Source organism: Castanea sativa, chromosome 1, assembly GCF_040712315.1.
Source record: "Castanea sativa cultivar Marrone di Chiusa Pesio chromosome 1, ASM4071231v1".
Classification (NCBI taxonomy): Eukaryota; Viridiplantae; Streptophyta; class Magnoliopsida; order Fagales; family Fagaceae; genus Castanea; species Castanea sativa.
Window position 1 is genome coordinate 53629792 of NC_134013.1, and position 24790 is coordinate 53654581.

Consider the following 24790-nt stretch of genomic DNA (forward strand, 5'->3'; position numbering starts at 1 on the left):
CTATTCATAAAGAAATTGTTGAGGTATTATTTATTTATTTAATATAATTTTTTAGGATAAAATTTAGTTGCTAAGAAGGCCTTGCACACTTATAGAGTGCTTACTTTATAAGCGTGTGACGGTTGTTATGTGTCTATCTTTATAGTTGGGTTTGGGGTGTGACAGTAATCATTCAAACAGTCACTCTAAACAATGAGCTGGTATCTTATGCGTCAGGCGCATGGGACTAGTCTCTCATTGCCCATAAGAGGCAGGTCTCATGCAACAAATCTCTCTCAATCTCTGTCTATATCTCTTTCTTTCAATTTATTATAAAAATATATTTGTACTATATATTTTTTTACTTTGTAAATTAAAGTCTTAAATTTATGAAATTATTTTAATTTAAAGCTTCTGTAACTTGTTCATTCCTGTAATTTAAGAAGTAACAGAATTGATTAAAGCGGAAAATCATTATTTAAACTTTGCATTTCACCTAGAGATTGTTTATAAATAAATTTGGTAACCATTAAACAACTAGTTCTTTTTTATAATGGACTACTCACTCTCAACCTAAAATCCATCAAGTAGTCTTATCATGTAATTAACGTAATTTCAATAAATATATAAGAGCATTGTCTTATGGCAATAAGCAGCCAAAAACAAAAGTTGGATGCCTCAATTAGAAACCCTTTTATTATGTACTAACCTTTGCCAATAATCTCAGTGGGAGATGCACTAAACCTCGTAACCCTCACTAAGGATCCCATTGAATCAGCCACCAGAAAATGAATGTGCGGCTGACGTGGATGCACCTATATCTCCACAAAAAAAGTTAAGGATGGCGATCATGTGAATGGTTGCATTGGCAGTTTAATCTAATAATCACCTTCATCTCACTGGATCTCACTTTGATTTGGCAAGTTGCATAATTGAGTTATTAAGGGCTCGTTTGGCTTAGGGTTCACTCAGTTTTCATAACTCAAACTCAAAACTCATAACTCATAACCTAAACTCCACTATCACTCAAAAAATCCAACACTTTTGTTTGGTCAAAAAACTCAATCATGTATCTCAGTTTTTAACTTCACTTTTTGCCAAAATGATGGACCCACCCACTGATACTACACAGAAGAATACGGTTACTAACTGCGTCCCTTTTCTTTTCTGCTCTTCAAACCCAACAACACCAAAACCCAGCTCCATCACCACCAACGGCAAACCCAGAAATCCACAACCACAACCACCACCACCATCACCAATAGCCCTCAACACAACCACAACCTCCACCAAAAAATCCGAATGAATCAAAAATCCAAACCCACCAATAGTCCTCTCAACCAAAACCACAACCTCCACCATAGCCCAAGCCTCAAACCACCACAACCACAACAAAAAACCCAAACCCAAATCCTTAGATCGAAGATCCAAACTCAGCCATCTTTGTCAACACCGCATGAAGGGGGAAAAAAAAAGCAGCTAAGAGAAGAAACAAGAGTGAAGAAGAAAGAAAGAAAAGAAAAGAGAGAAGAAACTAAGAGCAAAAACCCAACTTGAAGAAGAAAAGAAACAAAAGAGAAAAAAGGAAAGAAAAAGAAAGAAGTAAAAGAAAAGAAGAAGAAGAAAGCATCAGGTCTTATCACGTTGGGAGATAGAAAGCATCAGGTCTAGAATCCCCTGTTGCCGGCGAAGCTTCCGATCTCAAGGTTTGCGTGTCTCACTATCCGGCCTGGGCTTAGTCCAACATTGTTTCTCGAATCCCGTATCGCCGGCAAAGCTTCTAATCTCTGGTCTTGCTCTCTCTTTCTGATGCCACAAAAAAGAGAAGGAGAGCTCTAGGTCAGTGAGAAGAAAAGGCTCTGGGTAAAAGAAAAAAAGAAAAGAAAAAGGAGAATAGACAAAGAGAAGAACGGGTTGCTTGATGGGACAAGTCATACAGGTGGGTACCATTCTTTGCTTAATTTACAAAAATGCCACTGAAACTCAATTCTCAAAAATTGAAAACACCCATTTATTATTAATTTCACGTTCGCACCTCTTTTTCTCTCTCTTCTCCGTGTACAACGAACTCAGTAACTTCTCCTCTCCTCATCTTCTTTTTCCTTAGATGCACACAAACATACCCATGCACAAACACATCCACACAGAAAAATCAACGCACAGATACACAAACACGTCCACACACAAACAAACCCACACGGACAAACCAACAAAGAGACAGATCGCTGCTTGATCGGTGCTTGACTGGAACGATCGATGCTTGAGGGTCTTGTTTGATCGGTGCTCATGGGTCTTGCTTGATTGGTGCTTGACCGAGTTTGATCGGAGCTCGTGGGTTTTGCTGGTCTTGTTTGATCGGTGCTCGTGGGTCTTGCTTGATCAGAGCTCGTGGGTCTTGCTTGATCGGTGCTTGACCGAGTTTGGAAAGCTTACCCACCAAGATTTTTCAGCCTACCCAATGCTCGTGGGTCTAAAATCTTACCCACCATCTTCTCATTAAAAAAAAAAAAAAAAAAGCTTACCCACCAAGAGTTTTCTCTCTTTAGTTTCTTGTTTCAGCATTAGCAAAAGAAGAAGAGAGACGAAGACGTTGAAGAAGAAAAAATGGAGAAGAAGAAAGAAGGAGAAGGAAAATAAAAAAAGAAAGAAAGTGAAAATGAAAAAGAAAGAGATAGAGATCAGATATACTCTGGCGTGTGTGTTAAAGTTGGTGGGCCATGGGTAGTTGTGAATAATAAAAAATTGTGAGAAAAATATCATTTAAAGAAAAGAAGGTGTAAAATAGACAAACTGATGTGGATGTTTTGTAAAAATAAGTGTGTAAAATAGAAAAAGTAGGTTTTTTTTATGCAAAATAGAAGGAAAATTTGCATCCACTGATGTGGATGCTCTAAATGACTTGCTTTTATAAAATTGAACACAACTAGTTTTAGCCTAGGCTGCACAACCATTTTCTTTATCTATTCATAATAAAAAAGAAGAAGAAGAAGAAAATGTGAACACCTTGAACTAAAAGAGACTAGGGGGACAAAAGGCAGAAATCATATAAAAAGGTCCAAAATTTATACTACATTTCAAATTAGATTACAAATTTATAAATTTTGTGAATTAAATGGTAGAGACAAATTTATAAATTTATGAAAATGTTTCAAATTGATACCCATGTCTATCTCTGTTATTTTGAAAGTAATGGAATATAGAAAAACAAGAAATCACTGATTATGCTTTGTGTTTAACCTAGAACTTCTTCATAAATAAATTTGGTATACATTGAGCAAAAATGGTAGAGACAAAAAGTTTTGTTTAGAGTGCAAAAATGATTGCCAGAAAATCAAAACTTGTTACTTATGTAAAACAAAAACAAAAACAAAAATTATCCATGGTTTCCTTTTTTTTGTTCCTTTTGTTTTTTGTTTCGCTCTATTACAGTATTACTACTCAGAATAAGGAAAATGAATAATAGAGATAGATATAAGCTTCAAATTAAAATGGTTTCATACATTTTGGACTTTCGTTGACAAAGTTAAAAACCCAAGATCTAATATGAAGCAAAGTATAATAATCCTTTCCATATAATTTCTCCAAAAAGAAAAAAAAAATCATGCAAAGAAGGTGGCCATACATAATGAACCATCCTCCAGTCAATTTATGGTGTTCTGAAGCCCACTTTGTCATAGGATGAAAAACATATATTGATCAAGAGTCTTATAACTTAACTAGTACATTATGGTATTTCTAATAAAAACATTCAAGTTAAAATCCCCGTTACCTTATTGTTATAAATACTGAATTATATATTAAAAAAAAAAGAGCGCATATTGTAATCACAATATTGATGAGTCTCATAGTCTTTTATGAAAAATGCTTTTTAATCCTACCCTCTTTACTTTTCATGGTATTTTTTTTAGTTGAATTTCAGGTTAAAGTAATTACAGAAAAAACATTTTCACAACAAAGTCTAAATAACAAATTGCTACTATTTTTCATCTACTATCTAGTAGACTTGGTAAAAGGGCCCCAACTTAATTATTTCCTGAATTAGAGTTCGACATCCGCTGCTCATAATTGACATACTTTTTTCTAATATTTTTTTTTATCTAACATTAACAGTTTGCCACATAAACTTTATTATTAAATTATTGCGATAATACTGTGCCCATAAATTTATTCTTTCACGTTAACATTGTTAGCCCAAAAATAAGGCAGCTGATGCTGGAATTTAAAGTTTAATCTGGATCGGGGAATTGTGCAAGACCTTGTCAATATTTTCTCCAACCCATGTTTCATACTCTTGCTTTTTCCAGGAAATGCTTCGAATTGGTGCAATGTGTAAGTTTCCATCAATGAACATTGTCAAATGGGAAGGGATAAGTTGGTGACACCCACTTAGATTAGGCCCTCGTGGATGGATTATGACACGGATCGCTTGAAAGGTTCCTCGCCTTGTCATGACTCATGACAACTAGCTATATTTAAAATTAAAAAAACACAGACAAAACGTTCCTAGTAAAATTAGTACCCGAAAGCAATGTTATTTGTCTTAAAAAAAAGAAAAGAAAGAAGTTCAAAGAAATATTGTGATTTGTGAGCTTTACCATCGTGAGAAACAGTAGCGGAGTCAGAATTTGAGGTCGGGGGGCAAGATTAAAAACATAAGATTAAAAGCAAAATTTATCAAAGATATCTTAAGTTCAAATACCACTATTCTCATTGTAAATTATGAATTATACCAAACAATAGTTTATAAATAGGACCCACACTGAGCATTTTGTTTTTTGTTTTTTTTTTTTGGTTCATAAAAATATTAAGACTTTATGTAATGAAAATAAAAAATAAAAACACTGCTAGTTTAATAAAACTTGGATATAATGCTAATAACATCTTCAACCGACTAAGCTCTCAACTGATGGAATCTTGGCCATAGATGACTTTGGCTAAAACCAAGGGAATTACCTTTGAATATGAAGCTAATACATAAGATTTAGAGGGTTAGAGCATATCTTGCAGGCTAACAAGATATCCTCTAACTTCACTTTACATTCAATGCTTTGAATAACTAGGGATGCCAACTTGAGAGCACCCCTGTTACACGGCTTTGAAACAGATTGTTTGTCAACTTCTAAAACTATGCAGCAATAGCAAAGTCTCAGGAACTAATGGATTAGTCAACAAGAGTCCCTCATATAATTGAATTCTAATTATTAATTATTGCTAAAGATCAAAGTTCCGTGAGTCATAATATTTTATCAAAAAAGAAAACACTCTTATGAGTCCGTTATTATCTGCTAGTTCTTCTCAACTTGTCTCTTACAAAAGGAGGGCAAACTTATCCAAAAATATGTTAAGGGGGGGCAAGCTAGACGTTAGACTCTTACATTAAAGGAGTTTTTGGGGAGGTCAGGGGGGGGGGGGGGGGGGGGGGCACTTGCCCCCCCTCGTCCCCCCTGGCTCCGCCCCTGGTGAGAAATAATTAAGATTATTTCAAGAGTGATGCATTATACAAAAAGTTGAAGTTCAACTAAACTAGAATGACAGAATATATAAACGATGTGAAACTTTTTTTTTTTTTTTGAGAAGAGGTAAACATATTAATAAGCTCCCATTTTTTGATCTATAGTGACTAGGTGCGAACGTTTTAATAGATTTTTGTAATTTATTTATTTTATGGATAGAAAACGATAGAAAACGAAGAATCACTTTCCTAATTGTTTTTTTTTTGAGAAGAACTTTCCTAATTGTTAAGTCTTACATGGTCTGACAATTGCAATTAGTGGGTGACGAGGCACCAGGGCAATGCTGCAAAAATACGGGACATAGAATCACCAATTTGGATTGTATATTTATTGTTTGAATCAGCATTCAGCAGCCCCCAGATTCACGATCCAAATCTAACGCAACCTCGAATTAGTCATTATATATGTATTTTATAAAACAACAAGCATTTCCATTGATTTTATTGAAACAACAAGCATCATCATCACGTTTGTCCGATGACTTGATTATACACGTTTGTCCCTCCAACATGTTTTATTAATATGTCTTTAAGCAAATACTAGATGAATATGACAACTGTTTATATGATGACTTGATTGCACACGTTTATGGCTTGAAAGTGTTGATGATAATTTGAAATTAATATTGATGATCAATGTAAATAACATCAAAGTTAATGGATGATGTAAAAATATTGGTCTATGAAATATTTTTAGAAACTTTTTATAGGTATATTAAAAATCAATTGTTTTTTTTTTTACAAATTTTTTTTATTTCACAAGAAAGTGGTATAAAAAATTTTCTCAAATAGGTTATTAATAAATGCCTTAAAGACACTCATTAATAGGACTAATGTAAAAATTTAAAAATTTTGTGTTTTAAATTATGCATAAAAAATGAATTTATAAATCAAATAAAAAATAATATTTGATTGACATAAAATTTAGATGTGTATAATTATTAGATGGTGTAATATTATTTAAGAGTTGAGATTTGATACAATAGCAAGCTATTTATTGCATCATGCAATCCTCTCACATCATTTTTAATTTTTAAAATTTTTTAACCTTTTTAATTTTTTTTGTCCAATAGTTTTATTTTTGTTTTTTTTATCCAATAGTTAATATCGAAAGTTAAGTTTTTATCTTTTAATTTGAAATGTTGAAAATGTACTACATGATGTAATAGGGCTATTACACTTGACCTCAATTTATAGTTTAAACTTGAAAGTTATACAATGTTCATATGCAACTATAACCCAAAGCAAGACGCGCGAAAGAGGAAAAGAAAAAACCTCAACTGTACGGTTGTTTCACAGGCATCAGGGTGCCGTAAGCCTTCACAATCCAATTATTAATAGAATAACATATTAATAAAGTAGGACTACTAATATAGCAATATAGCATAACATTTTACGCAAATATATGAAAATTTTTAAGAATACATGAAATGACGAGGTGGTATATCCTGCACCCGGCATATATGTCGGGTGTCTCACATAGTGGTGTGTGGGGCCCGCCCCTGTGTCTCACACCCGGCATATATGCCGGGTGCAAGATATAATTTTCGTGAAATGACACCATTGGTGTTCTTGAAAAAGACACAATTGATAAAAAAAAGAAAGATAAACAGTCCATTACAATATGACGTAGAATATAATTATAGCAAAATTTGTACTAATTTATACAGCACATTTCTCAAAAAATTACTCAAAATTTATTAAAATTTAGAAATATTAAATGTTTTTTTCCTCAAATTGAAGTGGATATAACAACATCATTGTCAATATCAAAATGGTCTTCAAGTGTTATCATTTAAACAGTCACTCTCAACAATGAGCTGGTATTTTATGCGTATGAGACCAGCCTCTCATAAGTAAGTCCCACACTGCCATAAGAGGCAGGGCTCATGCAACAAATCTCTCTCAATCTCTGTCTAAATCTCTTTCTTTCAATTTATTATTTATTATAAAAATATATTTGTACTATGTATTTTGTAGCAAGGACCACAACCACCAGCTAGTACAAATATAATTTTAAAAAAATTAAATATTCTGAGCCCTCAAAATACGCTTACACGTGGGATAGCGGTTCCTTTCCTTGTTACGTATAAATTCAAACAGAGCTGATGCTTGCTAACAATCAATCCCTCTCGTCTCGTCACTTTTCTTTTTCTTGTCTCTTCTTTTCTTTCATGTTTTCTTCCATATAAAAGAAAGAAAGGAAAAAATAATTTAGAACCTCAGAATCTCCGTGAAAAACTGAGTGGGCTATATTACTTCCCTTCCAAAATCCAAAGCGATTAAAAAGCCGTTTTCAAAAAATCGTTATCCAAACCCGTTTTCCTCGTGAATCCTATTCCCAAGCGGTTAAGTCTGGTTACATTTTTTTTTTTTCTATAACGAAGTTTCTGGTGACAGTGTTGGAATTGGTAGGCTCCTATTTAATAGTTGAAGTAGTTGTTAGTTTGTACAACAATTATATATATGAATGCAACAATATTCTTCGCCGTCGACGTTCTCCTTCTGATTTAGAATCGGAGAGATAGAAACAAAGTAAATCAATAATAATGGCTGTGAGGAAAGGGGAGGAGCGACATGTAGTTGAGGACATGAATGGGCGTGAAAATGAAGAAGAATACGAATTTGAGGAGGTGAGGGAGCGGATTAAATCGTCAGTTGCAAGCCGATTCAATCTGATATCGAACGAGTTAGGTCTCGCCTCCACTATCCGCAAGTTCAGTCGCGATTCTCTCTTACTCGGCATCAAAGACCTCTCCACTGGCCGCGTCATCCACCCCGATAACCGGTATGTATGTATGTATCTTATATCGTATCATATCATATACATGGATTGATCGTATAAATTGAAATCACTATAGCTAGTTTTTGTCGTTTAGAGCATGGTTATGTCTGTATTTCGGAGCAAAATTTGTCGTTTTGATGCTCTACCGGTGTGGACGTGGCAGTAAATAAGTGGACCAAAATATTTTTGTAGGGTTAATTAGCTTGTTTTATTATTAATGTTAATAATTTGGATTTGAATTTAGATTGGTCTCGTAATGATGGTGAAAAATATTGGATGACGATAAGCTTTATTTTGATGAACGGATGGCGATAAGTTGAAAAGGCTAGATAAGCTTCAATTAATTTATCGGCTAATATATGATGGCGATGCTGTGCCACATCAAATCAAAGACACTAACAAGGTCAAAGTGATAGGATAAGAATCCAATTACACACTGCTTTCCAAGTTATACAATTTTTTTTTTTTTTTTTTTGCGGTTAATTTTAATGTTCATAAAAATAGAATATAGATAGGGCTGAAAATACAGACTTAGGACAAATCTTGTTAATATTTACTTATTTAGTAAATGATTTCAACTTAAGTTTGAGCTTAATAAGTTTAAGTTTGGTTATTTACGCCCTGTTTATTTTGGGAATACCTTTTTTTTTTTTTTTATTATAGAAAATGAGTCATTTTTCAAAAAGTGTTTTCTATAAAATTATCTCATTTTCCAACAAGTGTTTTCTATAAAATTATCTCATTTTCCTATGTTTGATAGTAATTTTAAATAAATTGAAAAACAATCTTTTAACTTCCCTTATTAGCTTACGGTGAAATATAATTTTTTTTTTTAATTAGTGGAAAACAATTTCTACAAGTAAGCTATACTTTTTATGTTTTTCCTTTGACTCATTTTTTCTAATGCTACCAAACATTAAAAAACACAAAAAATTATCTTTAGACAATGTTTTTCATCGAAACAAACAAAGCGTTAAACGAGTCAAATTTAAATATAATAACATAGTTAATAAAGTTCAATTTTAGTGTGTATAATACTAAATATATATATATATATATATATATATATAACTTTATCAATTCAAAGTTAGTGAATCTACTTTTTTAAGGTTTATAATTTTAACTATAATTTAGTTATTAAGTATTAACATATATTTATGAGGGGATAAAGAATTTTATTGTTAATCTATTTTAACTATACCAAATATCTTATTTGAGAATAAAAGACTTTAATAGTCCTCATAAAAATAAAAATAAAAAGATTTTAACAGTTGAATCAACTAGAATCCATTGGTGAGATTTAGATTTGAATTTAAATTCCTTATTTTACATTAAAAAAAACTTTATTAATTAAACTAGTTAAAATTAACAGCATTAAAATCTTTTTAGCAAAACAAGGAAGCCTCCGAATCTATTGAGCCAACGTATACTACTGACACAAAGGCACAAGATATAAGAATAATATTTGAGGAAAAATATATATCACCACGCACTCTTGGTATTTTGGTGTGGTGGTCACTCCACAAGTATAAATGTTTGTGGAGCGTGGGGGCCAAGGGTCGAAGTTCAAGTTTTCGAGAGGAAATTTCACACACATATATACTTAGATTAGATTTGAGTAGAATTTCTATCTTGTATCAAAAAAGGAAAAATATATAAATTAAATAAAATGAACCTATTTGATGTAATTATTTATAGTATTAAAAGAAGATAAAAACATTACATCATGACTCAAAGCTGACTCAATGAAAATAGAATTTTCCTAATTATTTATAGTATCAAATCAGGAAGCAATATATATATATACGGTCTCTCCCTCATTTAGAAGGAATTTATACTAAAATATAAAAATGAATGCTAAAATAGTACTGTTCATTTAATTTTTTCTTATTTGGATGAAACAAATATAAGACAAAGAATGGATCAGACTTCTATAAGTATTACGTCTCAAGCTTATTTTAAAAGAAATAGTCTAACCTCTAACTAGTTGAAAGACTGGTCAAAAAATAAAATAAAAACCTAGTTTAAACGCTTGAATAGATATATATTCTTACTCCCTCTTACCACAACAGAAATATTCTGATCTTTAAGATAAGTTAGACGCTGATCTTTATCACTATTATCTTTTTTCCCTAAGAAATTTTCAAATTCTTAACTCTTATTTAGAGAGTTTTTTTTTTTTTTTTTGGGTTATGTTATTCTAATTAAATATATCTGGGTCAATTGGCCATTATAAATCCCATCTGGCCACTGGTCCACTGTACCCACAGTTTTTTTTTTTTTTTTTTTTTCCAAGTAAATTGAGACAATACACCATTGTGGAGAAACGGGGTAAAATATAGACTTTAATTCTTACCCCTAAATTTCCTGTATAGCGTTTATCAAAGTCTTAAATTGCAACATTTCCTTCATGTTTCTCTAGGGCCATGATAACAAAAAATTTCACACTCAAGCTAGTCAAAGTAAATATGTTTTCTCTAGTAATGTCACTATCAATAATGCTAAGTTCATCAAAAAAAAAAGAAGAATTTATGCTTACAAAGTTACAAGGAAAAGGGATGGCTTCTTTAATGGTAACCTTTTAAATTTTGGCATTTTTAAAAAGAGATTAAATCCTATAAGGATGTATAAAACTCAATTTTTACATCTTCCAATCTCAACATGTATATCATCATATCATACATTAAAGAATAAATACAACCACACTCAATTAATTCTAATACTCATATGAAAATCTAACCCAACATGAAGTTTATTGAGATACTATTAGGTGTGATAAGATGTATTGAGTTTTAAATAAAAAATTGATGTGGCAATCTCGTATTGGATGGTATAAAATATGAGTCCCCTACCAAAATCTTTTTAAAAAGGGGTTATTTCCCCTCGTGCTTAATTAATAGTTGAACTCATAGTAGCTGAGTGTTGCAGGGTATAAACTAATTGACTACTACATATTTGTTTAGAGATAGAAAGAAATAAGAATGAAATTAATTTGGAAGGCAAATGTATGTGTGCATGCAGGTGGTATCGTGCATGGACGAAGTTCATATTAATGTGGGCGTTGTACTCCTCCTTCTTCACACCCTTGGAATTCGGCTTCTTCCGGGGATTGCCTGGCAAACTCTATGTGGTGGACATTATTGGCCAGATTGTTTTCCTTATTGACATTCTTTTGCATTTCTTTTTGGCATACAGAGACAGCCAGACGTACCGAATGATCTATAAGCGTACTCCCATTGCACTCAGGTTAGTTTTCATTCAATTTCTACGTATGCATGAGGCCAAGATTGGACCTAAGTATATAACATATGTTATACTTTTACAATATTCATCTGGGGTATGATAAAATTCTAGTCCATGCAAACAATTTAATGACTCATTACCATCTACTGGAATCCAAAGAATTTTAGTACTAAGTAAATGCTTTATTATAGATTTATCATTTTTAGCTGATTTATTTGTATAGTTGGTTCACTTAATGGGAGATTTTTTTTATTTTTTATTTTACAATTGGTCCTAAGACACACCTTCTACTTCGTTCTTACAAGGGAATGAACTGTGATTTGTGTTATGCGGAACAAAACTAACAACGGATTTGGGCCTGTGGACCTGCAATAAACTAAACACACCAACTAATATCATAACAATTTGAATTAGATCTCACTCGCCACTTAATGGGAATGCTTTTGATCTAATTTGTTGTATGGTGGTTTGCTGAATGTGAAGTTTGCTATGACTAGGGTCTTTTCCATGCAAAAAGAGAATCTTTTGGTACAATCGAAGCAAAACTGATGTGAATTGTTCAATTAATTTAGAGGAAATCCAAAGATGTCTTAGACGGAACTATATGCTGGTCATGTTTAAAATTACTGATACGGTATACATTTTGTTTGGTTTTTCAAATTCTCGATTGCAGGTACTTGAAATCTAATTTTATCATTGATCTTCTTGCTTGTATGCCTTGGGATTTTATCTACAAGGTATCACTTCTTTTAAGTATACATCGCTTAACAGTAGTTTTTCTTGCTTTTAATATCTTGAAGGAATACAATAGATCGTTTTGTTTTCTATTTTCTCAAGTTACCTTTTATTTTATTTCACTTTCTCATCTTCTACTTTAAATTGTATTTAGGATTTGTATTTTGGAAGGACCACTGGAGAATTTAGAGTATTCTCAAAATCCTTTAAGCATGTAGATCGTAATATTTGTGAGCATTTGTATGTGATGTGTCCATTCTGTTAATGACGATAGCACTTAGATGAGAATTTCCATTTATATCTTTTTTGTTGGTCTAAATACATCTTATTTATGTTGGATTTCAACTAATGAACTCATTTGTAAATTTGACAATCTCTTCCTTTTGTGTGTAATGCATCTTGTTTTCTTATATGCATTACATTAGCTGTCCATTTAAGAAACAAGGCACGAATCTAGTTAGATGCAATGTTTTCTTGCACAAAGGGGTTTGGGATCTTGGAACCATGGTTTGCTGGGATTTGAGCTTTTTGTGACTTCCCCATCAAATCATTTTAGTGAGACATTTTTTTTTTATACTCCCATTGATAGTCTCTGAGATAAGAATCAGAGACACCTGTGAAATACGTAATGGAGAGTAGGATCTGTTATTTAATAAAGTTTGAAGCATATAGTCATATACTAAGTTATCTGGAAGTTCTAAAAGTTTCCTGGTAATATGATTTTTAAGTTGTTGCTCTCTATCACCATTTTTAGAAATATGTTCTGAACAGGGTTGTGGAAGAAAAGAAGGAGTGAGGTACCTTCTATGGATCAGATTAAGTCGGGTCCGCAAAGTCTCTAAGTTTTTTCAAAGTATGGAGAAGGATATACGTATTAATTACATGTTCACCAGGATTGTGAAACTTCTTGCTGTTGAACTCTATTGCACACATACAGCGGCATGCATCTTTTACTATTTGGCTACAACTCTTCCTGCCTCTCAAGAGGGTTACACATGGATTGGAAGTTTAAAGTTGGGTGACTATAGTTATTCACAGTTTAGAGAGATTGATATTTGGAAGCGCTACATAACATCTTTATATTTTGCCATTGTAACCATGGCTACTGTTGGTAAGTTCCTCTCCCCCTTCTAAATAACTTTGATATCACTAGATATAACCAAAAGTATTATGGTTTTGTGATTGTTCATTATTGTGATGTACCAACAATTATCTTATGTATCCGGCATATGCATTATCTCTCTCACATGTAGGTCCACACAATTATTGGATTTACATGCTATGAGAGGGATGATACATATGCTGGATGCATGAGATGCCTTCATGTGATACATGGTTTAATTAAGGATCATATGCATGAGATATCTTAATGTTTTTTCTCTAAATTTTTCACTTACCTAAAATTTTTTCTGCATTTTGTTTTTCACTTAGCTCCGTACCCTTTTTTTATAATTAAATATTTCCATTAAAGGAACAAATTTATTTTGGCCATACATATGTAACAAAAAATTTGTTTCACGAAGTTGGTTTAAGACATATTGAGTGCATGTGTAACTTACCAATCAAATATTAAAAAAAAAATAAAAAAAAATTTGTCTCATGTTAAGTGTGTCATACCACTCTTACAGTCCTCCCATGCTTTGAATGAAAGTTGCTGTAGGTTGGAAGCTAGTAAAATGATCTTTGACTCTATGAAATACAATTGTAAAGTATCATGAAAACCAACCTGAAAAACCAACCTGCTCTCAATGCTCTAGGCATGTCACGCAGACACACTGATTTTGTTCCTAATTTTCTTTACACCACAGACACACACACATATATGTTCTTAAATTTCTCTTTTTTAATACATTGTCAAGTTACTTTTTTACTGGCTATAATTTGTACAATTTGATGATTTAAGCACATTTGGTAATCCTCAGATTGATGTTCTGCAATGGAATTGAATAATAGTTTATACTTGCCTCCATTGACAATTGAGACAAATCTGGAATGTAGCTTTCTGTGTACTTAAATTAATGCCTTTGTCTATTGCAGGTTATGGAGATATACATGCAGTCAATATGAGGGAAATGATATTCATCATGATATATGTCTCTTTTGACATGGTTCTTGGTGCTTATTTGGTTGGTAACATGACAGCATTGATTGTAAAAGGCTCAAAGACAGAGAAGTTCAGGGACAAAATGACAGATTTCATCAAATTTATGAACAGAAATAAACTTGGGAGGGACATCCGTAATCAAATTAAAGGTCACTTGCGCTTGAAGCATGAGAGTAGCTACACTGAGGCTGCTGTCCTTCAGGACATCCCCATGTCTATTCGGGCTAAGGTAAAGTAGAAAAAAGAGGCCTTTTGAGCCTCCATTTACCAATTTTGACGATAAAAACCAGAGGACGCATCTAGTGATTCCATCTGCTGATCAGCTTAATGAAATTACATGCTTTCCTGTCAGAATTTTTCAGAATTCTTATTGTTTATTGTTCTTTTTTTGGTTTATGGTTTCAGTCTTCTATGTTTATCCAGGACACTATTTTGATGGATTTTTCTATGTAATGCATTAGTTAACTGAGTTTTTTGACTTGCAGCTGCATCTTTCATGTGACCATCATATTATTAATAATTGCATACTATCTTGCACTGGTACTTTCAAGAAAGCTGTATTACTATACTCCCCAATATGCATCTGATGCTTCTCATATGTACACAAGATTTGAAAAATAAATCTTCTAATTTTGGAAAACTTCAGATACTTCTTGGACTTTCATTCAAGCATATTGTACATGCCTTGAGCTAAGTCAAAAAATAAGAATAATATCTTAGAATTTATTTATTAAACTTGTCTCTAATAGTAACAGTTGCATCAACTGTATACATGTATATATGCATGCATGTTTGAGTGTATATATGTGTTTGTGATCAGTGAGTGTGTTTATAAACCAATTTATATAATTGGAGAGAGAGAGAGAGAGAGAGAGAGTGAGATAATTACTTCTAATCCTTGTTGGACTTGGATCCATAATATTGAAAATAGCAGAGCAAACTAAAGACTATAAGGGACCACAAATAAACATATTAAATTAATAGAAAGACCATGATAGGACCCATCAACTTGTATTACAGCCCATGTCCAGAAAATCTAGACATTGCTAAATACCCCTGACTTAGATCTCAAGAAAACTAAAATTAAAGGAATCACCAGCTTTGTAATGCAAAAAAAGATAATAGTAAGATTTGGTAGTATCTATAGTAGTCTTCGGAGGTCTCAAACTAAGTTGATGTCAATATAAAACTTAAAATTTCAATATTTCTTTCATGTTCATGCTTTCTTTTCCTTGAGTCTCTTATCTTCCACATCAGTTGGTTAATTGAATTAGCTATGTCAAAAAATTTCGAACTATTCATGATGAGTTATATCTTCTTTTTCAGATTTCCCAAACTTTATACTTGCCATACATTGAAAAGGTTCCTCTTTTTAAGGGATGCTCTTCAGAATTCATCAACCAGATTGTAAGTTATTTTATTTCCATTATATTATTGATAACAAAATTTTGTAAGTGATGCATGACGCAAACTTGATTTTAGTTTACAAAGTTCAATTTACTTGTGGACTTCATTTGCTATTGATAACGGGCTTTTATTTTCCGTTAATAATGTGAATCAACTTTAGAGGCTATGAAATCATTAAATATGCTGCTTCAGGGTCTTCTCTAGTTTGGGAATACTCAAACTCTGTTGTGTTATTTTGCATGGACATGGAAATTGTACATGGATGCTATGAAGCAGGACCTGGACACAGTTTGTACTTGAATTGTGTGTGTGCCAAGTCATAAATTCTCAGTAGCCCCCAAAATTTTGATATGCAGGGACACTGATGTCAATGTAGTGGTCAAGCATAGATATGGTCTTAGAAAGGCTACTTCAAATTGAGTTGACTTGTAACATTAATGGCAGTGAATGTTTAAGATCCTAAACAGTTGGTGTGTAACATTACATAAATTGTAAGAGACAATTTCCTTTGTCGCACTGAACTTGGCTTCCATGAATATATGAAGTTAGACTTTTTTTATTGATCTTGCAGGTTATTAGACTCCATGAGGAGTTTTTTCTCCCAGGAGAAGTGATAATGGAACAGGGAAATGTGGTAGATCAACTGTATTTCGTTTGTCATGGTGTGCTGGTAAGATTCCATGTTCTATAGCCATTGCTGTTGATCATTTAGTTTATTTAACATTCTGGTTTTATTTCTTCTTCCTTTTGATCCGCTTAAGTTTCTTAGATAAATCATCTATTCTTTGGTTTCTGCATATTCAAACTATGCATTTATGTTTGAGCATTAACGCATTGTTCAGTCTATTGATCATCTTACATTTATTTATCTTTATAGTGTCACCACAGTGCACAAAGCTGTCAGCTGACTCAGCTCAGACCATACTTAGAATATTACAAACGTACATTAATACCTTTTGATTAAGTCGGATGTAAATATAAAAAGATATTAAAAAATATTCCCCATTATATTGTGATTTTCGATTATGTTGTGTGCTGAGAAGATCAGGATATGGATTCTGTTGTTCTCAAAATGCGTATGTTTACAATTTTAAGAAAACTATGCTTCTGCAGGAGGAGGTAGGTACATGCGAAGATGGATCAGAAGAGACGGTTTCACTTCTACAACCTGACAGCTCATTTGGAGAAATTTCTATTCTCTGCAACATCCCTCAACCCTATACTGTTAGGGTTTGTGAACTATGCAGGCTTCTGCGGCTTGATAAACAATCTTTTACAAATGTACTAGATATATATTTTTACGATGGCCGTAAAATCTTGAACAACCTTCTAGAGGTAATTATTTCTGTTACTGTCTGTGCTTTTACTTTAGTTCCTGAAATTTCTATCAGTGGCAGTAGAGTTTAGAATTGAATATAATATAGCAATACTTTTGAAGATATTCTTTAAAATTCTTGAACAGTTTTTTGTTCTTTATATAGTTGACATTAATTTTCTACTATGTGCCCATAAGATGGTTAAAACTTTATAAAAAAAAATGTACAGGGAAAAGAGTCCAATCGAGTTAAGCAATTGGAGTCAGATATCACATTTCATATCGGAAAACAAGAAGCTGAGCTTGCTTTGAAGGTGAATAGTGTGGCTGATATTGGAGATTTGTACCAATTAAAGAGTTTTATCCGTGCTGGAGCTGATCCCAACAAGACAGATTATGATGGAAGGTCACCCTTGGTATAGAACTGCTTATTCATGTTTTAAAATTGTCTAATAATTGGTCTTTCACTCCTTTCCCCCCCTTAATCTCTAAGTTTTTTATTTCATCAATTATACTGGCACATTTGATGGAATCTATCTCCTACTTTAAATCTAATGATCTAGGCAAGCTTTGTCCTTTTTGAGTATTCCCTGAACTTTGTTTTTACATTTTTTCCCTGGATACAAGACAAACAACAATTGAAATGCCATCTTTGACATTCATAAAATGATTAACGAGGAATCTCAAGAGGCATCAAAACTATATCTTGCCCTATATTTCTCCTGGAAGCAGAGAAAAATCTTTCACAGAGTTTGTTTCTCTGTCTAGATTTAATTAGACTAATGATCTCAATTGACAATTGCTGAGACAGATGCAAGATATTCTTCAGAACTTCTTTTAGTTTTCAAGGGATATTTTCAAGTTTTTCATTATGTCATTGGCAATAATAGAATCAGAGAATCAGTTGCAATGATGATGTTTTCTTCTCCCTTAGCAACTTTTAGTCTCCCAAAAAGTGTAGCTTTTAGTTTATAAGCAATTCTGCTTCATATCCAGCAGCTAAACACTTGTATAATCTGCCCTTTCTACCTCTTATCTCCCTTCTGGAGCCACCTCTTCCATTCCCTCTGGTGGACTCTCTGATTTACAAGCTTTATGGGCTCTCTGGATGAAGTCAGTCGCAATGCTCCAGTTGCGTAGATCCTCTACTTCAACTTATCAGGAAATAGGACCAAGGAAAACTCCAATTATTATCTTGATTGGGAATGGGAAAAAAAAAATCCCAATACCTTTTATCTTTTGAGTTTGCATGACCTGCTTACCTCCAGTAAACTTCATTCCAATGTCATCATTTAATCCATGCAAATCCAATCTCATCCCCCCTCCCCCTATTGTTGTCAACAATCTAACCAACTTCTTGTTCTTGGTTTCAAAGCAAAGTATCTCTAGCTATAGTCAGCAATTGGAAAACACTATAAGCCAGATTGGTTTAGGGTCTGTTTAGATACTACTTATTGCTGAAAATTGAAAACCCTGTAGCAAAATAATTTTTAAATGTGTGAATAGTGCCGTGGGACCCAATTTTAATGAAAATTTTGGTGAAAAAAGAGGTTTGTGGGTCCCGTGAACAATGCATGGGACCCATTGGAAAACACACAAACACAAACATAGACGCTAGATGCTATATCCAAACTATTACTTAGTGGAGATGTGTTTAGAAAACATAACTTCTCCAACTGTTGAAAATTCCTTAGCCCAAAAGCAAATCTTGAGTTTGTGGCATTTCTCTAGAGTTAGCATTTATGTGTTGTTAAATCTTGAAAGCTGATATTTCTGTGCCTCCGTATGAGTTCTGATTAACTGTATTTTAATGTAGGACCCATGATGGAACTATTGTTTTTGTTTGTACAAGTTGCAATAATGCCCACTCATGGTAGAAGCCTTAACCTTATCATCAATTCTTGACATCCCAGAGTTTCCATATTATAGCAACCTTTCTTGAGGATTGTGTAAGCATGAAGAATAAATTAGCTATAAGGCATGTCCTAGAGTTTTCATATTAAGTGAAGCTATTTCACTTTTTAATTGAAGAACAATGTTATCCTTCTGCAATACTTAATTGCAACAGCTCTCCGTGATTTGATGATTCAGGTTGCAGCCTCATAAGTAAGCTCATCTACCTTAAATTGTGTCTTATCTGATTTTGTAATTTGAAAAAAAGTTGTAATATCAAGTATTTGGTCACCCACCTGATAACTTACGTAGTTAGGTTCCCTCATAAGTTAAGAAATGGTGAGTGCACCATCCGCTTCTCTTTTTCTATTAGGGAGCATGCTGATGATAGTTATGTATGTGAATATGCACACGTACACACACATATTAGTATGTGTTTGTGTGGGGGGGAGGGGGGGGGAGGAGATAATGTATGCATGTGTGCAACGGGAGAACTGCACTGAAATCTTATTGCTGTGAGCATAAACCAGGTGGTTTATGTCTAGGATAGATAAGTTGAATCATGTTGGTGGCAGGTGCAACTTTTGTTGAAAATTTTTGCTATATACTTTGTTTTTAGTAGTTTACTCCTTCTATTTAATAAATATATATTATAAAAGATCGGGGAAGAAGAAAGCAATGTCTATGTCTGAGAGGAGCCTTTGTTTTCAACAGCATCTTGCAGCATCAAAAGGACATGAAGATATCACACTTTTTCTTATTCAGGAAGGAGTAAAAATCAATATTAGAGGTAAATTCCTGTATGATGAAGTGTCATATTTGTGTGCTTTACGCAAATCTATTACCAATTTGATGGTATCATATGTGGAATTTGTTTGTTTTGCATAGATAATTTTGGGAATACGCCTTTAGTTGAAGCCATCAAGAATGGGCATGATCGAATTGCTTCCTTACTTTATAAAGAAGGGGCAATTTTAATGATTGAAAATCCTGGTAGTTTTCTGTGTACGGCTGTTGCAAAGGGGGATTCAGACTTTCTTAAAAGGATTTTATCCTATGGAATTGATCCAAACTCCAGAGACTATGATCACCGAACTCCACTTCATGTGGCTGCCTCCGAAGGATTATATTTGATGGCACAATTGCTTTTAGAAGCCGGGGCTAGTGTTTTCTCAAAGGACAGGTAAAACTCAAATAATAATCTTGCTTTATGATTTTTTTTTTCCTTAGGAACACATCCACTTTTATGAGTTCAATATTTGACCCTACTTGCTGTTCTTATAGAAGCCTAGCTAGAAATGGATGAACCTTTGGGGAGGTAACAGCTTTGGGATACTCTAATTGAGAATTTAATGTGATCCTAACCCTAATGGATCAGGTCATTTGACTGTGATTGTTTTCATAATGTAAGAAGAAGTTCCATTGATCCTTTTTCCCTCCATTTTTTTCCCCAAAAAAAACAAATTTTTTATCTTCCGTTATGAGATAATTGTAAAATTTTTGCATGTGCCAATCATTATATTTTTCTTGGAACTTCACATGATTAATCAATGAATCATCCAATGAAATGCTTCAAGTATTCAAATGTATTCATGAGATCAAGACTGCAAATGTCATGTTTTTATTTTGTCTAAACTGTTTGTTGCTGTACCATCTGCACCTTTTACCTGTAGTCTTCACATTGAAAAGTGGACTTCATTAAGATAAATCAGAAAAAAAAAGTGGACTTCATTGATAGAAAACTTGGCTTTTTTTTTTTTCTTGAGGAAGTAGAGGTGCTAGATGATTACTTGTTTAGGTTGCTTTCTCAATATTGTATGATGTGGCATCTTGAAGCCCATCCTCATTATCTGATCGAACGTAACCTATTGGTAACTATATATAGTCCTGAACTTTGATTAATAGTACTCAATAGATCACTCATGTTGCAGTTTGCGTCATTTCCTAGTTTTTGTGCCATTGTTTCTCTTTCCTTCCTGTATTAAGAAAAAAGTGTAAGAACTATTTTTATCCATATTAATGAGTTTATTTTGTTGTTCTGAAAACTATCATTTTCTGTCCGTTTGACCTCTGCAGATGGGGAAGCACCCCACTTGATGAAGGTCGAATTTGTGGGAACAAGAATTTGGTCAAGCTATTGGAACATGCGAAGTCAGCTCAGTTATCTGAATCCTTAAATAGCTCTCAAGAAATCACAGGTAGTGGGAAAATCTATGATTTGCTTTTATTATTCCCAAAGTTTGGAACCAACTAATTATAATATCCAGAAAGCAGGTCAACTACTTGGTTTCTTCATAGAATAGAAAGAAGATAAAAGCTTGAGAAAAACTCCAAAGCATTAGAATTTACTAAACTTGATTCTGATCTCTGATCTTGCTTTACAAATTACAGTGTTAAGTGAAGCAGTCTTTTGAGTTGGAAAGTATCGGGTTTGCTTTGGACAAAAGGGGGCATTATGCATATTTAGAATACCTGCATAGGACCTGCACTTGGGCTCTGCAATGGTCTCTTGCAGACTATGTTGAACATTATTCTTTCTTATGTTTGATCTGAACTTGCAAGTGGAATATTCTTCTTTCTTTATAGACCAGAATAATTTATTAAAACCTAGAGGATTAGTTTTTTTTAACCCCTGCATCCCATGGGATTAGAACCCAAGACCTCTCAGGTCTCACCCATTACTTTGTAGTTTGTACTTAGATGAGGGAAAGGTGGGAGTTGGAAAACGGGTTACATGTCTTCTGGCCAAAGTTATCAATTTCATTCCATTTTGTGAAATATTTTGTAACTATATTTGATCTTGCTCACAAGCTAGTCTCTTTTGGCCAATATATGTGTTTTGGCCCTGTAAGAATTTATTTAACGATTTCCAAATTTGGTTGAAGGATATTTATTCTTTCAAAGTAAGCCTTACCAAATATGAAAACCTAAACTTTTTAGTGCTTGAACTTTAGAGAATTAAAGGATAATTTTTTTTTTTAGGATTTAAGTTCACAGGAATTTTTCAATGCTTACCCTAAAGAATTAAAATGATTATTTCGATGTGAAATCATCAGATAAATATTAGTTTTACGTGTGCATTAATATCTTATTTCCCAAAAAATTGGAATGAAATTGGATTTTATTTAATCTAATTGCTTGTCTCCTTGGAAGACAGATGTTATTTAGGAATTTTATAGTATCTAATTGATATAGTTTACTAAACAAATATATATTTGGAGAGTTAATATGGATGTGCTATTTTTTTTTTCTATATTTAGTAGTATGATTATTTAAATAAATAAGTTTTTGTTAATTAACATGTAGATTTAAATCTGAATGTGTGTGTGCATAGTGATAACCTCAAAATTGCATGCCAGAATATGTTGGTAGCTAATTTTTTTGTTCCAACATACAACTACAAGCCTGAATATTTAGTAGATTGGAATTGATAACTTTGCTTCCAACAAGAATAAGGGTATCATTATGGCTAACATCTATTGTAATGATTTGCTGAATTACATAATAACCTCCTTGTTTTATGATGTGATGTAATGCTATGTTATACTTCTTTTGGTTCTAGTTTAAATCTTTTTTGGGTTTTAGATTGTTCAACAGGTTTCTATTTAGTGAAACTCACAGTGACCCAAGATTCTCTCCTTTGTTTACATTTTTAATGATTCATTAAACTTTACCTTGTATATCTAATTTATAAACCATATTTTAGGCAGTGAAAAGTTGAACTTCTCCAACACAATTACCATCATTAACGAGTAATTCTTAGATTCTCTCGAAGCAAGGAGAATGGTCCTCCCTCCTCTTACATTTATGGTAAGGTCCACTCATGAAATTATAGTGGGATCCATCATAAATGTAAGAGAAGGGAGCATCATTTTTCATCCTCCTGGAGTACCTAAGAATTTTCCATCATGAACATTGTCTATTAACACTTTCCATATCATATAATATGGTCATAAAAAATCCTGTATAAAACAAATCAAATCTCCATAGTTATAGTCTGGGGGAAACAATGGGGATTAAAATTAAATTACTGAACTTCTGTTTCCATTTTGCAGATAAATTGCACCGAAAAAAATGTACTGTGTTCCCTTTCCACCCGTGGGATCCCAAAGAAAATAGAAGGCATGGAATCATGTTGTGGGTCCCACATACCATTAAAGAACTTATCCAAACTGCAGCAGAGCAGCTACAAACTCCAAGTGTATCTTGTATATTATCGGAAGATGCCGGTAAAATTCTTGATGTAGACATGATTGGTGATGGGCAGAAGCTGTATTTAGTTAGTGAAACACAGTAACATTTTTGGGTTTTTTAAACAATATAATTATATATAGTTTTTGTATTGTCTTTTATGCAATCTTATCTTCTACATAGTCAGCTTTTTTCACGTCTGCATTATACAAGTAGCAAAAATATCAGCATCATATGTATTTGTTTTACAATGGGGTACTTCAAAAGTGATTTTACATTGTTTTTAAATAAGTTGAAATTCACTAATTATTAGCAGGTTTCGATATAGACTCCTTTCCTTAGTATCTTAACATACTTGAATTAAAATGTTGCCTAAGCAGCCAAAGTTTTAACCTGTTAACAGCCTCTAGTGAATTCTTTATGCTAACAAGCAAAGAGGGGAAGTTTAAGAGCCCAGTGACATTGATGAGCTGATAAATATGCAGTTGCCCTTATGCTTAATCTGCTCTTTCCTAATTGAGTTGAGATAGGTCAATAGCAACTTATATGCTTTTAGTTAGGGAACTCAGGGAAAATCACAAAGTACAATTCAAAAAGATCAAGTAAACCCTGATAAGGTTTTAATCCAGTTTTTGGTGACATATGCCTTTCAAGTCCAAGAAGAATTGAGCTTCCCTACTTTTGAGAGTTCACCTTGAGCTCTATCCTATTCCTATGAGGTTTGAATTTGAAGGATACACTATATTTACACAGCTGCTTGCAGCTGCATGAGGAGCCTGAGTCAGAGGTTTATGTCAATGTAGGCAGAACAATGTCTTTTTTTCTTTTCTTTTTTTTCCTTAGGAGAGAGGAGGGGGAAGGCCGGGGGGAATAGTATTTGGTGTGACAAATCTTTTATGATTCGTTTGGATTGAGGGGTAGGGACGGGGTAGTGTAGAGTTGGCTGGAAATTAGCCTAGTTTTCAGCCAACTATACTCTACTCCTCCTTGCTGTCCCTCCTTACCCTCTATATCCAAATAGGCTATTAAAGTTTCTTAGAGATGTGGCTTTTTCAAATTGTAGACAAAATTTTCCTTTAGGTTAGAATGTCACAGAAACTCCACTTATATAGTTCAAAATCTTCCCCTCCATAACGTTGTGTCATTTCATCTCCAAAAAGTCAATATTGGATCTTTATTCTGCACCTTTGACTTGTAGTAGTATCATGAGTTCTTGAGCGTATCCATCCAGATTGAGTCATAAGGTCAGGACAACTTCAGTGTTAGAATAACATAGTTAAACTCCCCTAAGGCCGTAACAAGAATTTCAAGGGCTGTTAACTTCTGATCAAGAGCTAACCACCAGCCAAGGAAGATCAAGAATCAGCCAATTTTTTTGGCATGTTGACTTCCTTATACACAAAGCCATCAATTAAAAAGTAAATTATTGAGCTAGGTTTTAAGAATAAAACGATTCCTTTCAGCATAGGAGTATTTGACAATTGCATTTTGTATTGCAAGACTCAGTCATTGTGCTCTTATTGGCAGCAAGTGGGACTGTGGGGAAATAAAGGAATGCCAAAGAACCCTGCTTTCTTTTATATGATAGTGCAGATAGTATCTACGGTACAAATAAATTTAATGATT

General features: G+C 33.3%; 1 protein-coding gene across 2 annotated transcripts; it reads left to right on the top strand.

The window, feature by feature from the left end:
- The first annotated feature begins 7630 nt into the window (after positions 1-7630).
- LOC142622699 (potassium channel SKOR) lies at positions 7631-23330 on the top strand. 2 transcript variants are annotated; one of them, XM_075796226.1, is made up of 13 exons: positions 7631-8279; positions 11298-11522; positions 12193-12256; positions 13026-13365; positions 14292-14587; positions 15685-15765; positions 16337-16435; positions 16879-17100; positions 17311-17496; positions 19688-19763; positions 19862-20156; positions 21050-21171; positions 23029-23330. In XM_075796226.1, the coding sequence occupies exons 1-13, from the start codon at positions 8041-8043 to the stop codon at positions 23268-23270; spliced, it is 2487 nt and encodes an 828-aa protein (XP_075652341.1). In that variant the 5' UTR covers positions 7631-8040; the 3' UTR covers positions 23271-23330. The 2 variants fall into 2 exon arrangements, with proteins under 2 accessions (XP_075652341.1, XP_075652342.1); XM_075796227.1 differs by having other exon boundaries at positions 8155-8287.
- Positions 23331-24790: the final 1460 nt, after the last annotated feature.

Bases quoted from the DNA above. Each gene is read 5' to 3' on its own strand.
- LOC142622699 (XM_075796226.1), top strand. From the start codon at position 8,041: ATGGCTGTGAGGAAAGGGGAGGAGCGACATGTAGTTGAGGACATGAAT. The intron at 14,588-15,684 runs GTAAAGTAGAAA...CTTCTTTTTCAG, and splicing joins CCATGTCTATTCGGGCTAAG to ATTTCCCAAACTTTATACTT. The intron at 21,172-23,028 runs GTAGTGGGAAAA...TCCATTTTGCAG, and splicing joins TAGCTCTCAAGAAATCACAG to ATAAATTGCACCGAAAAAAA.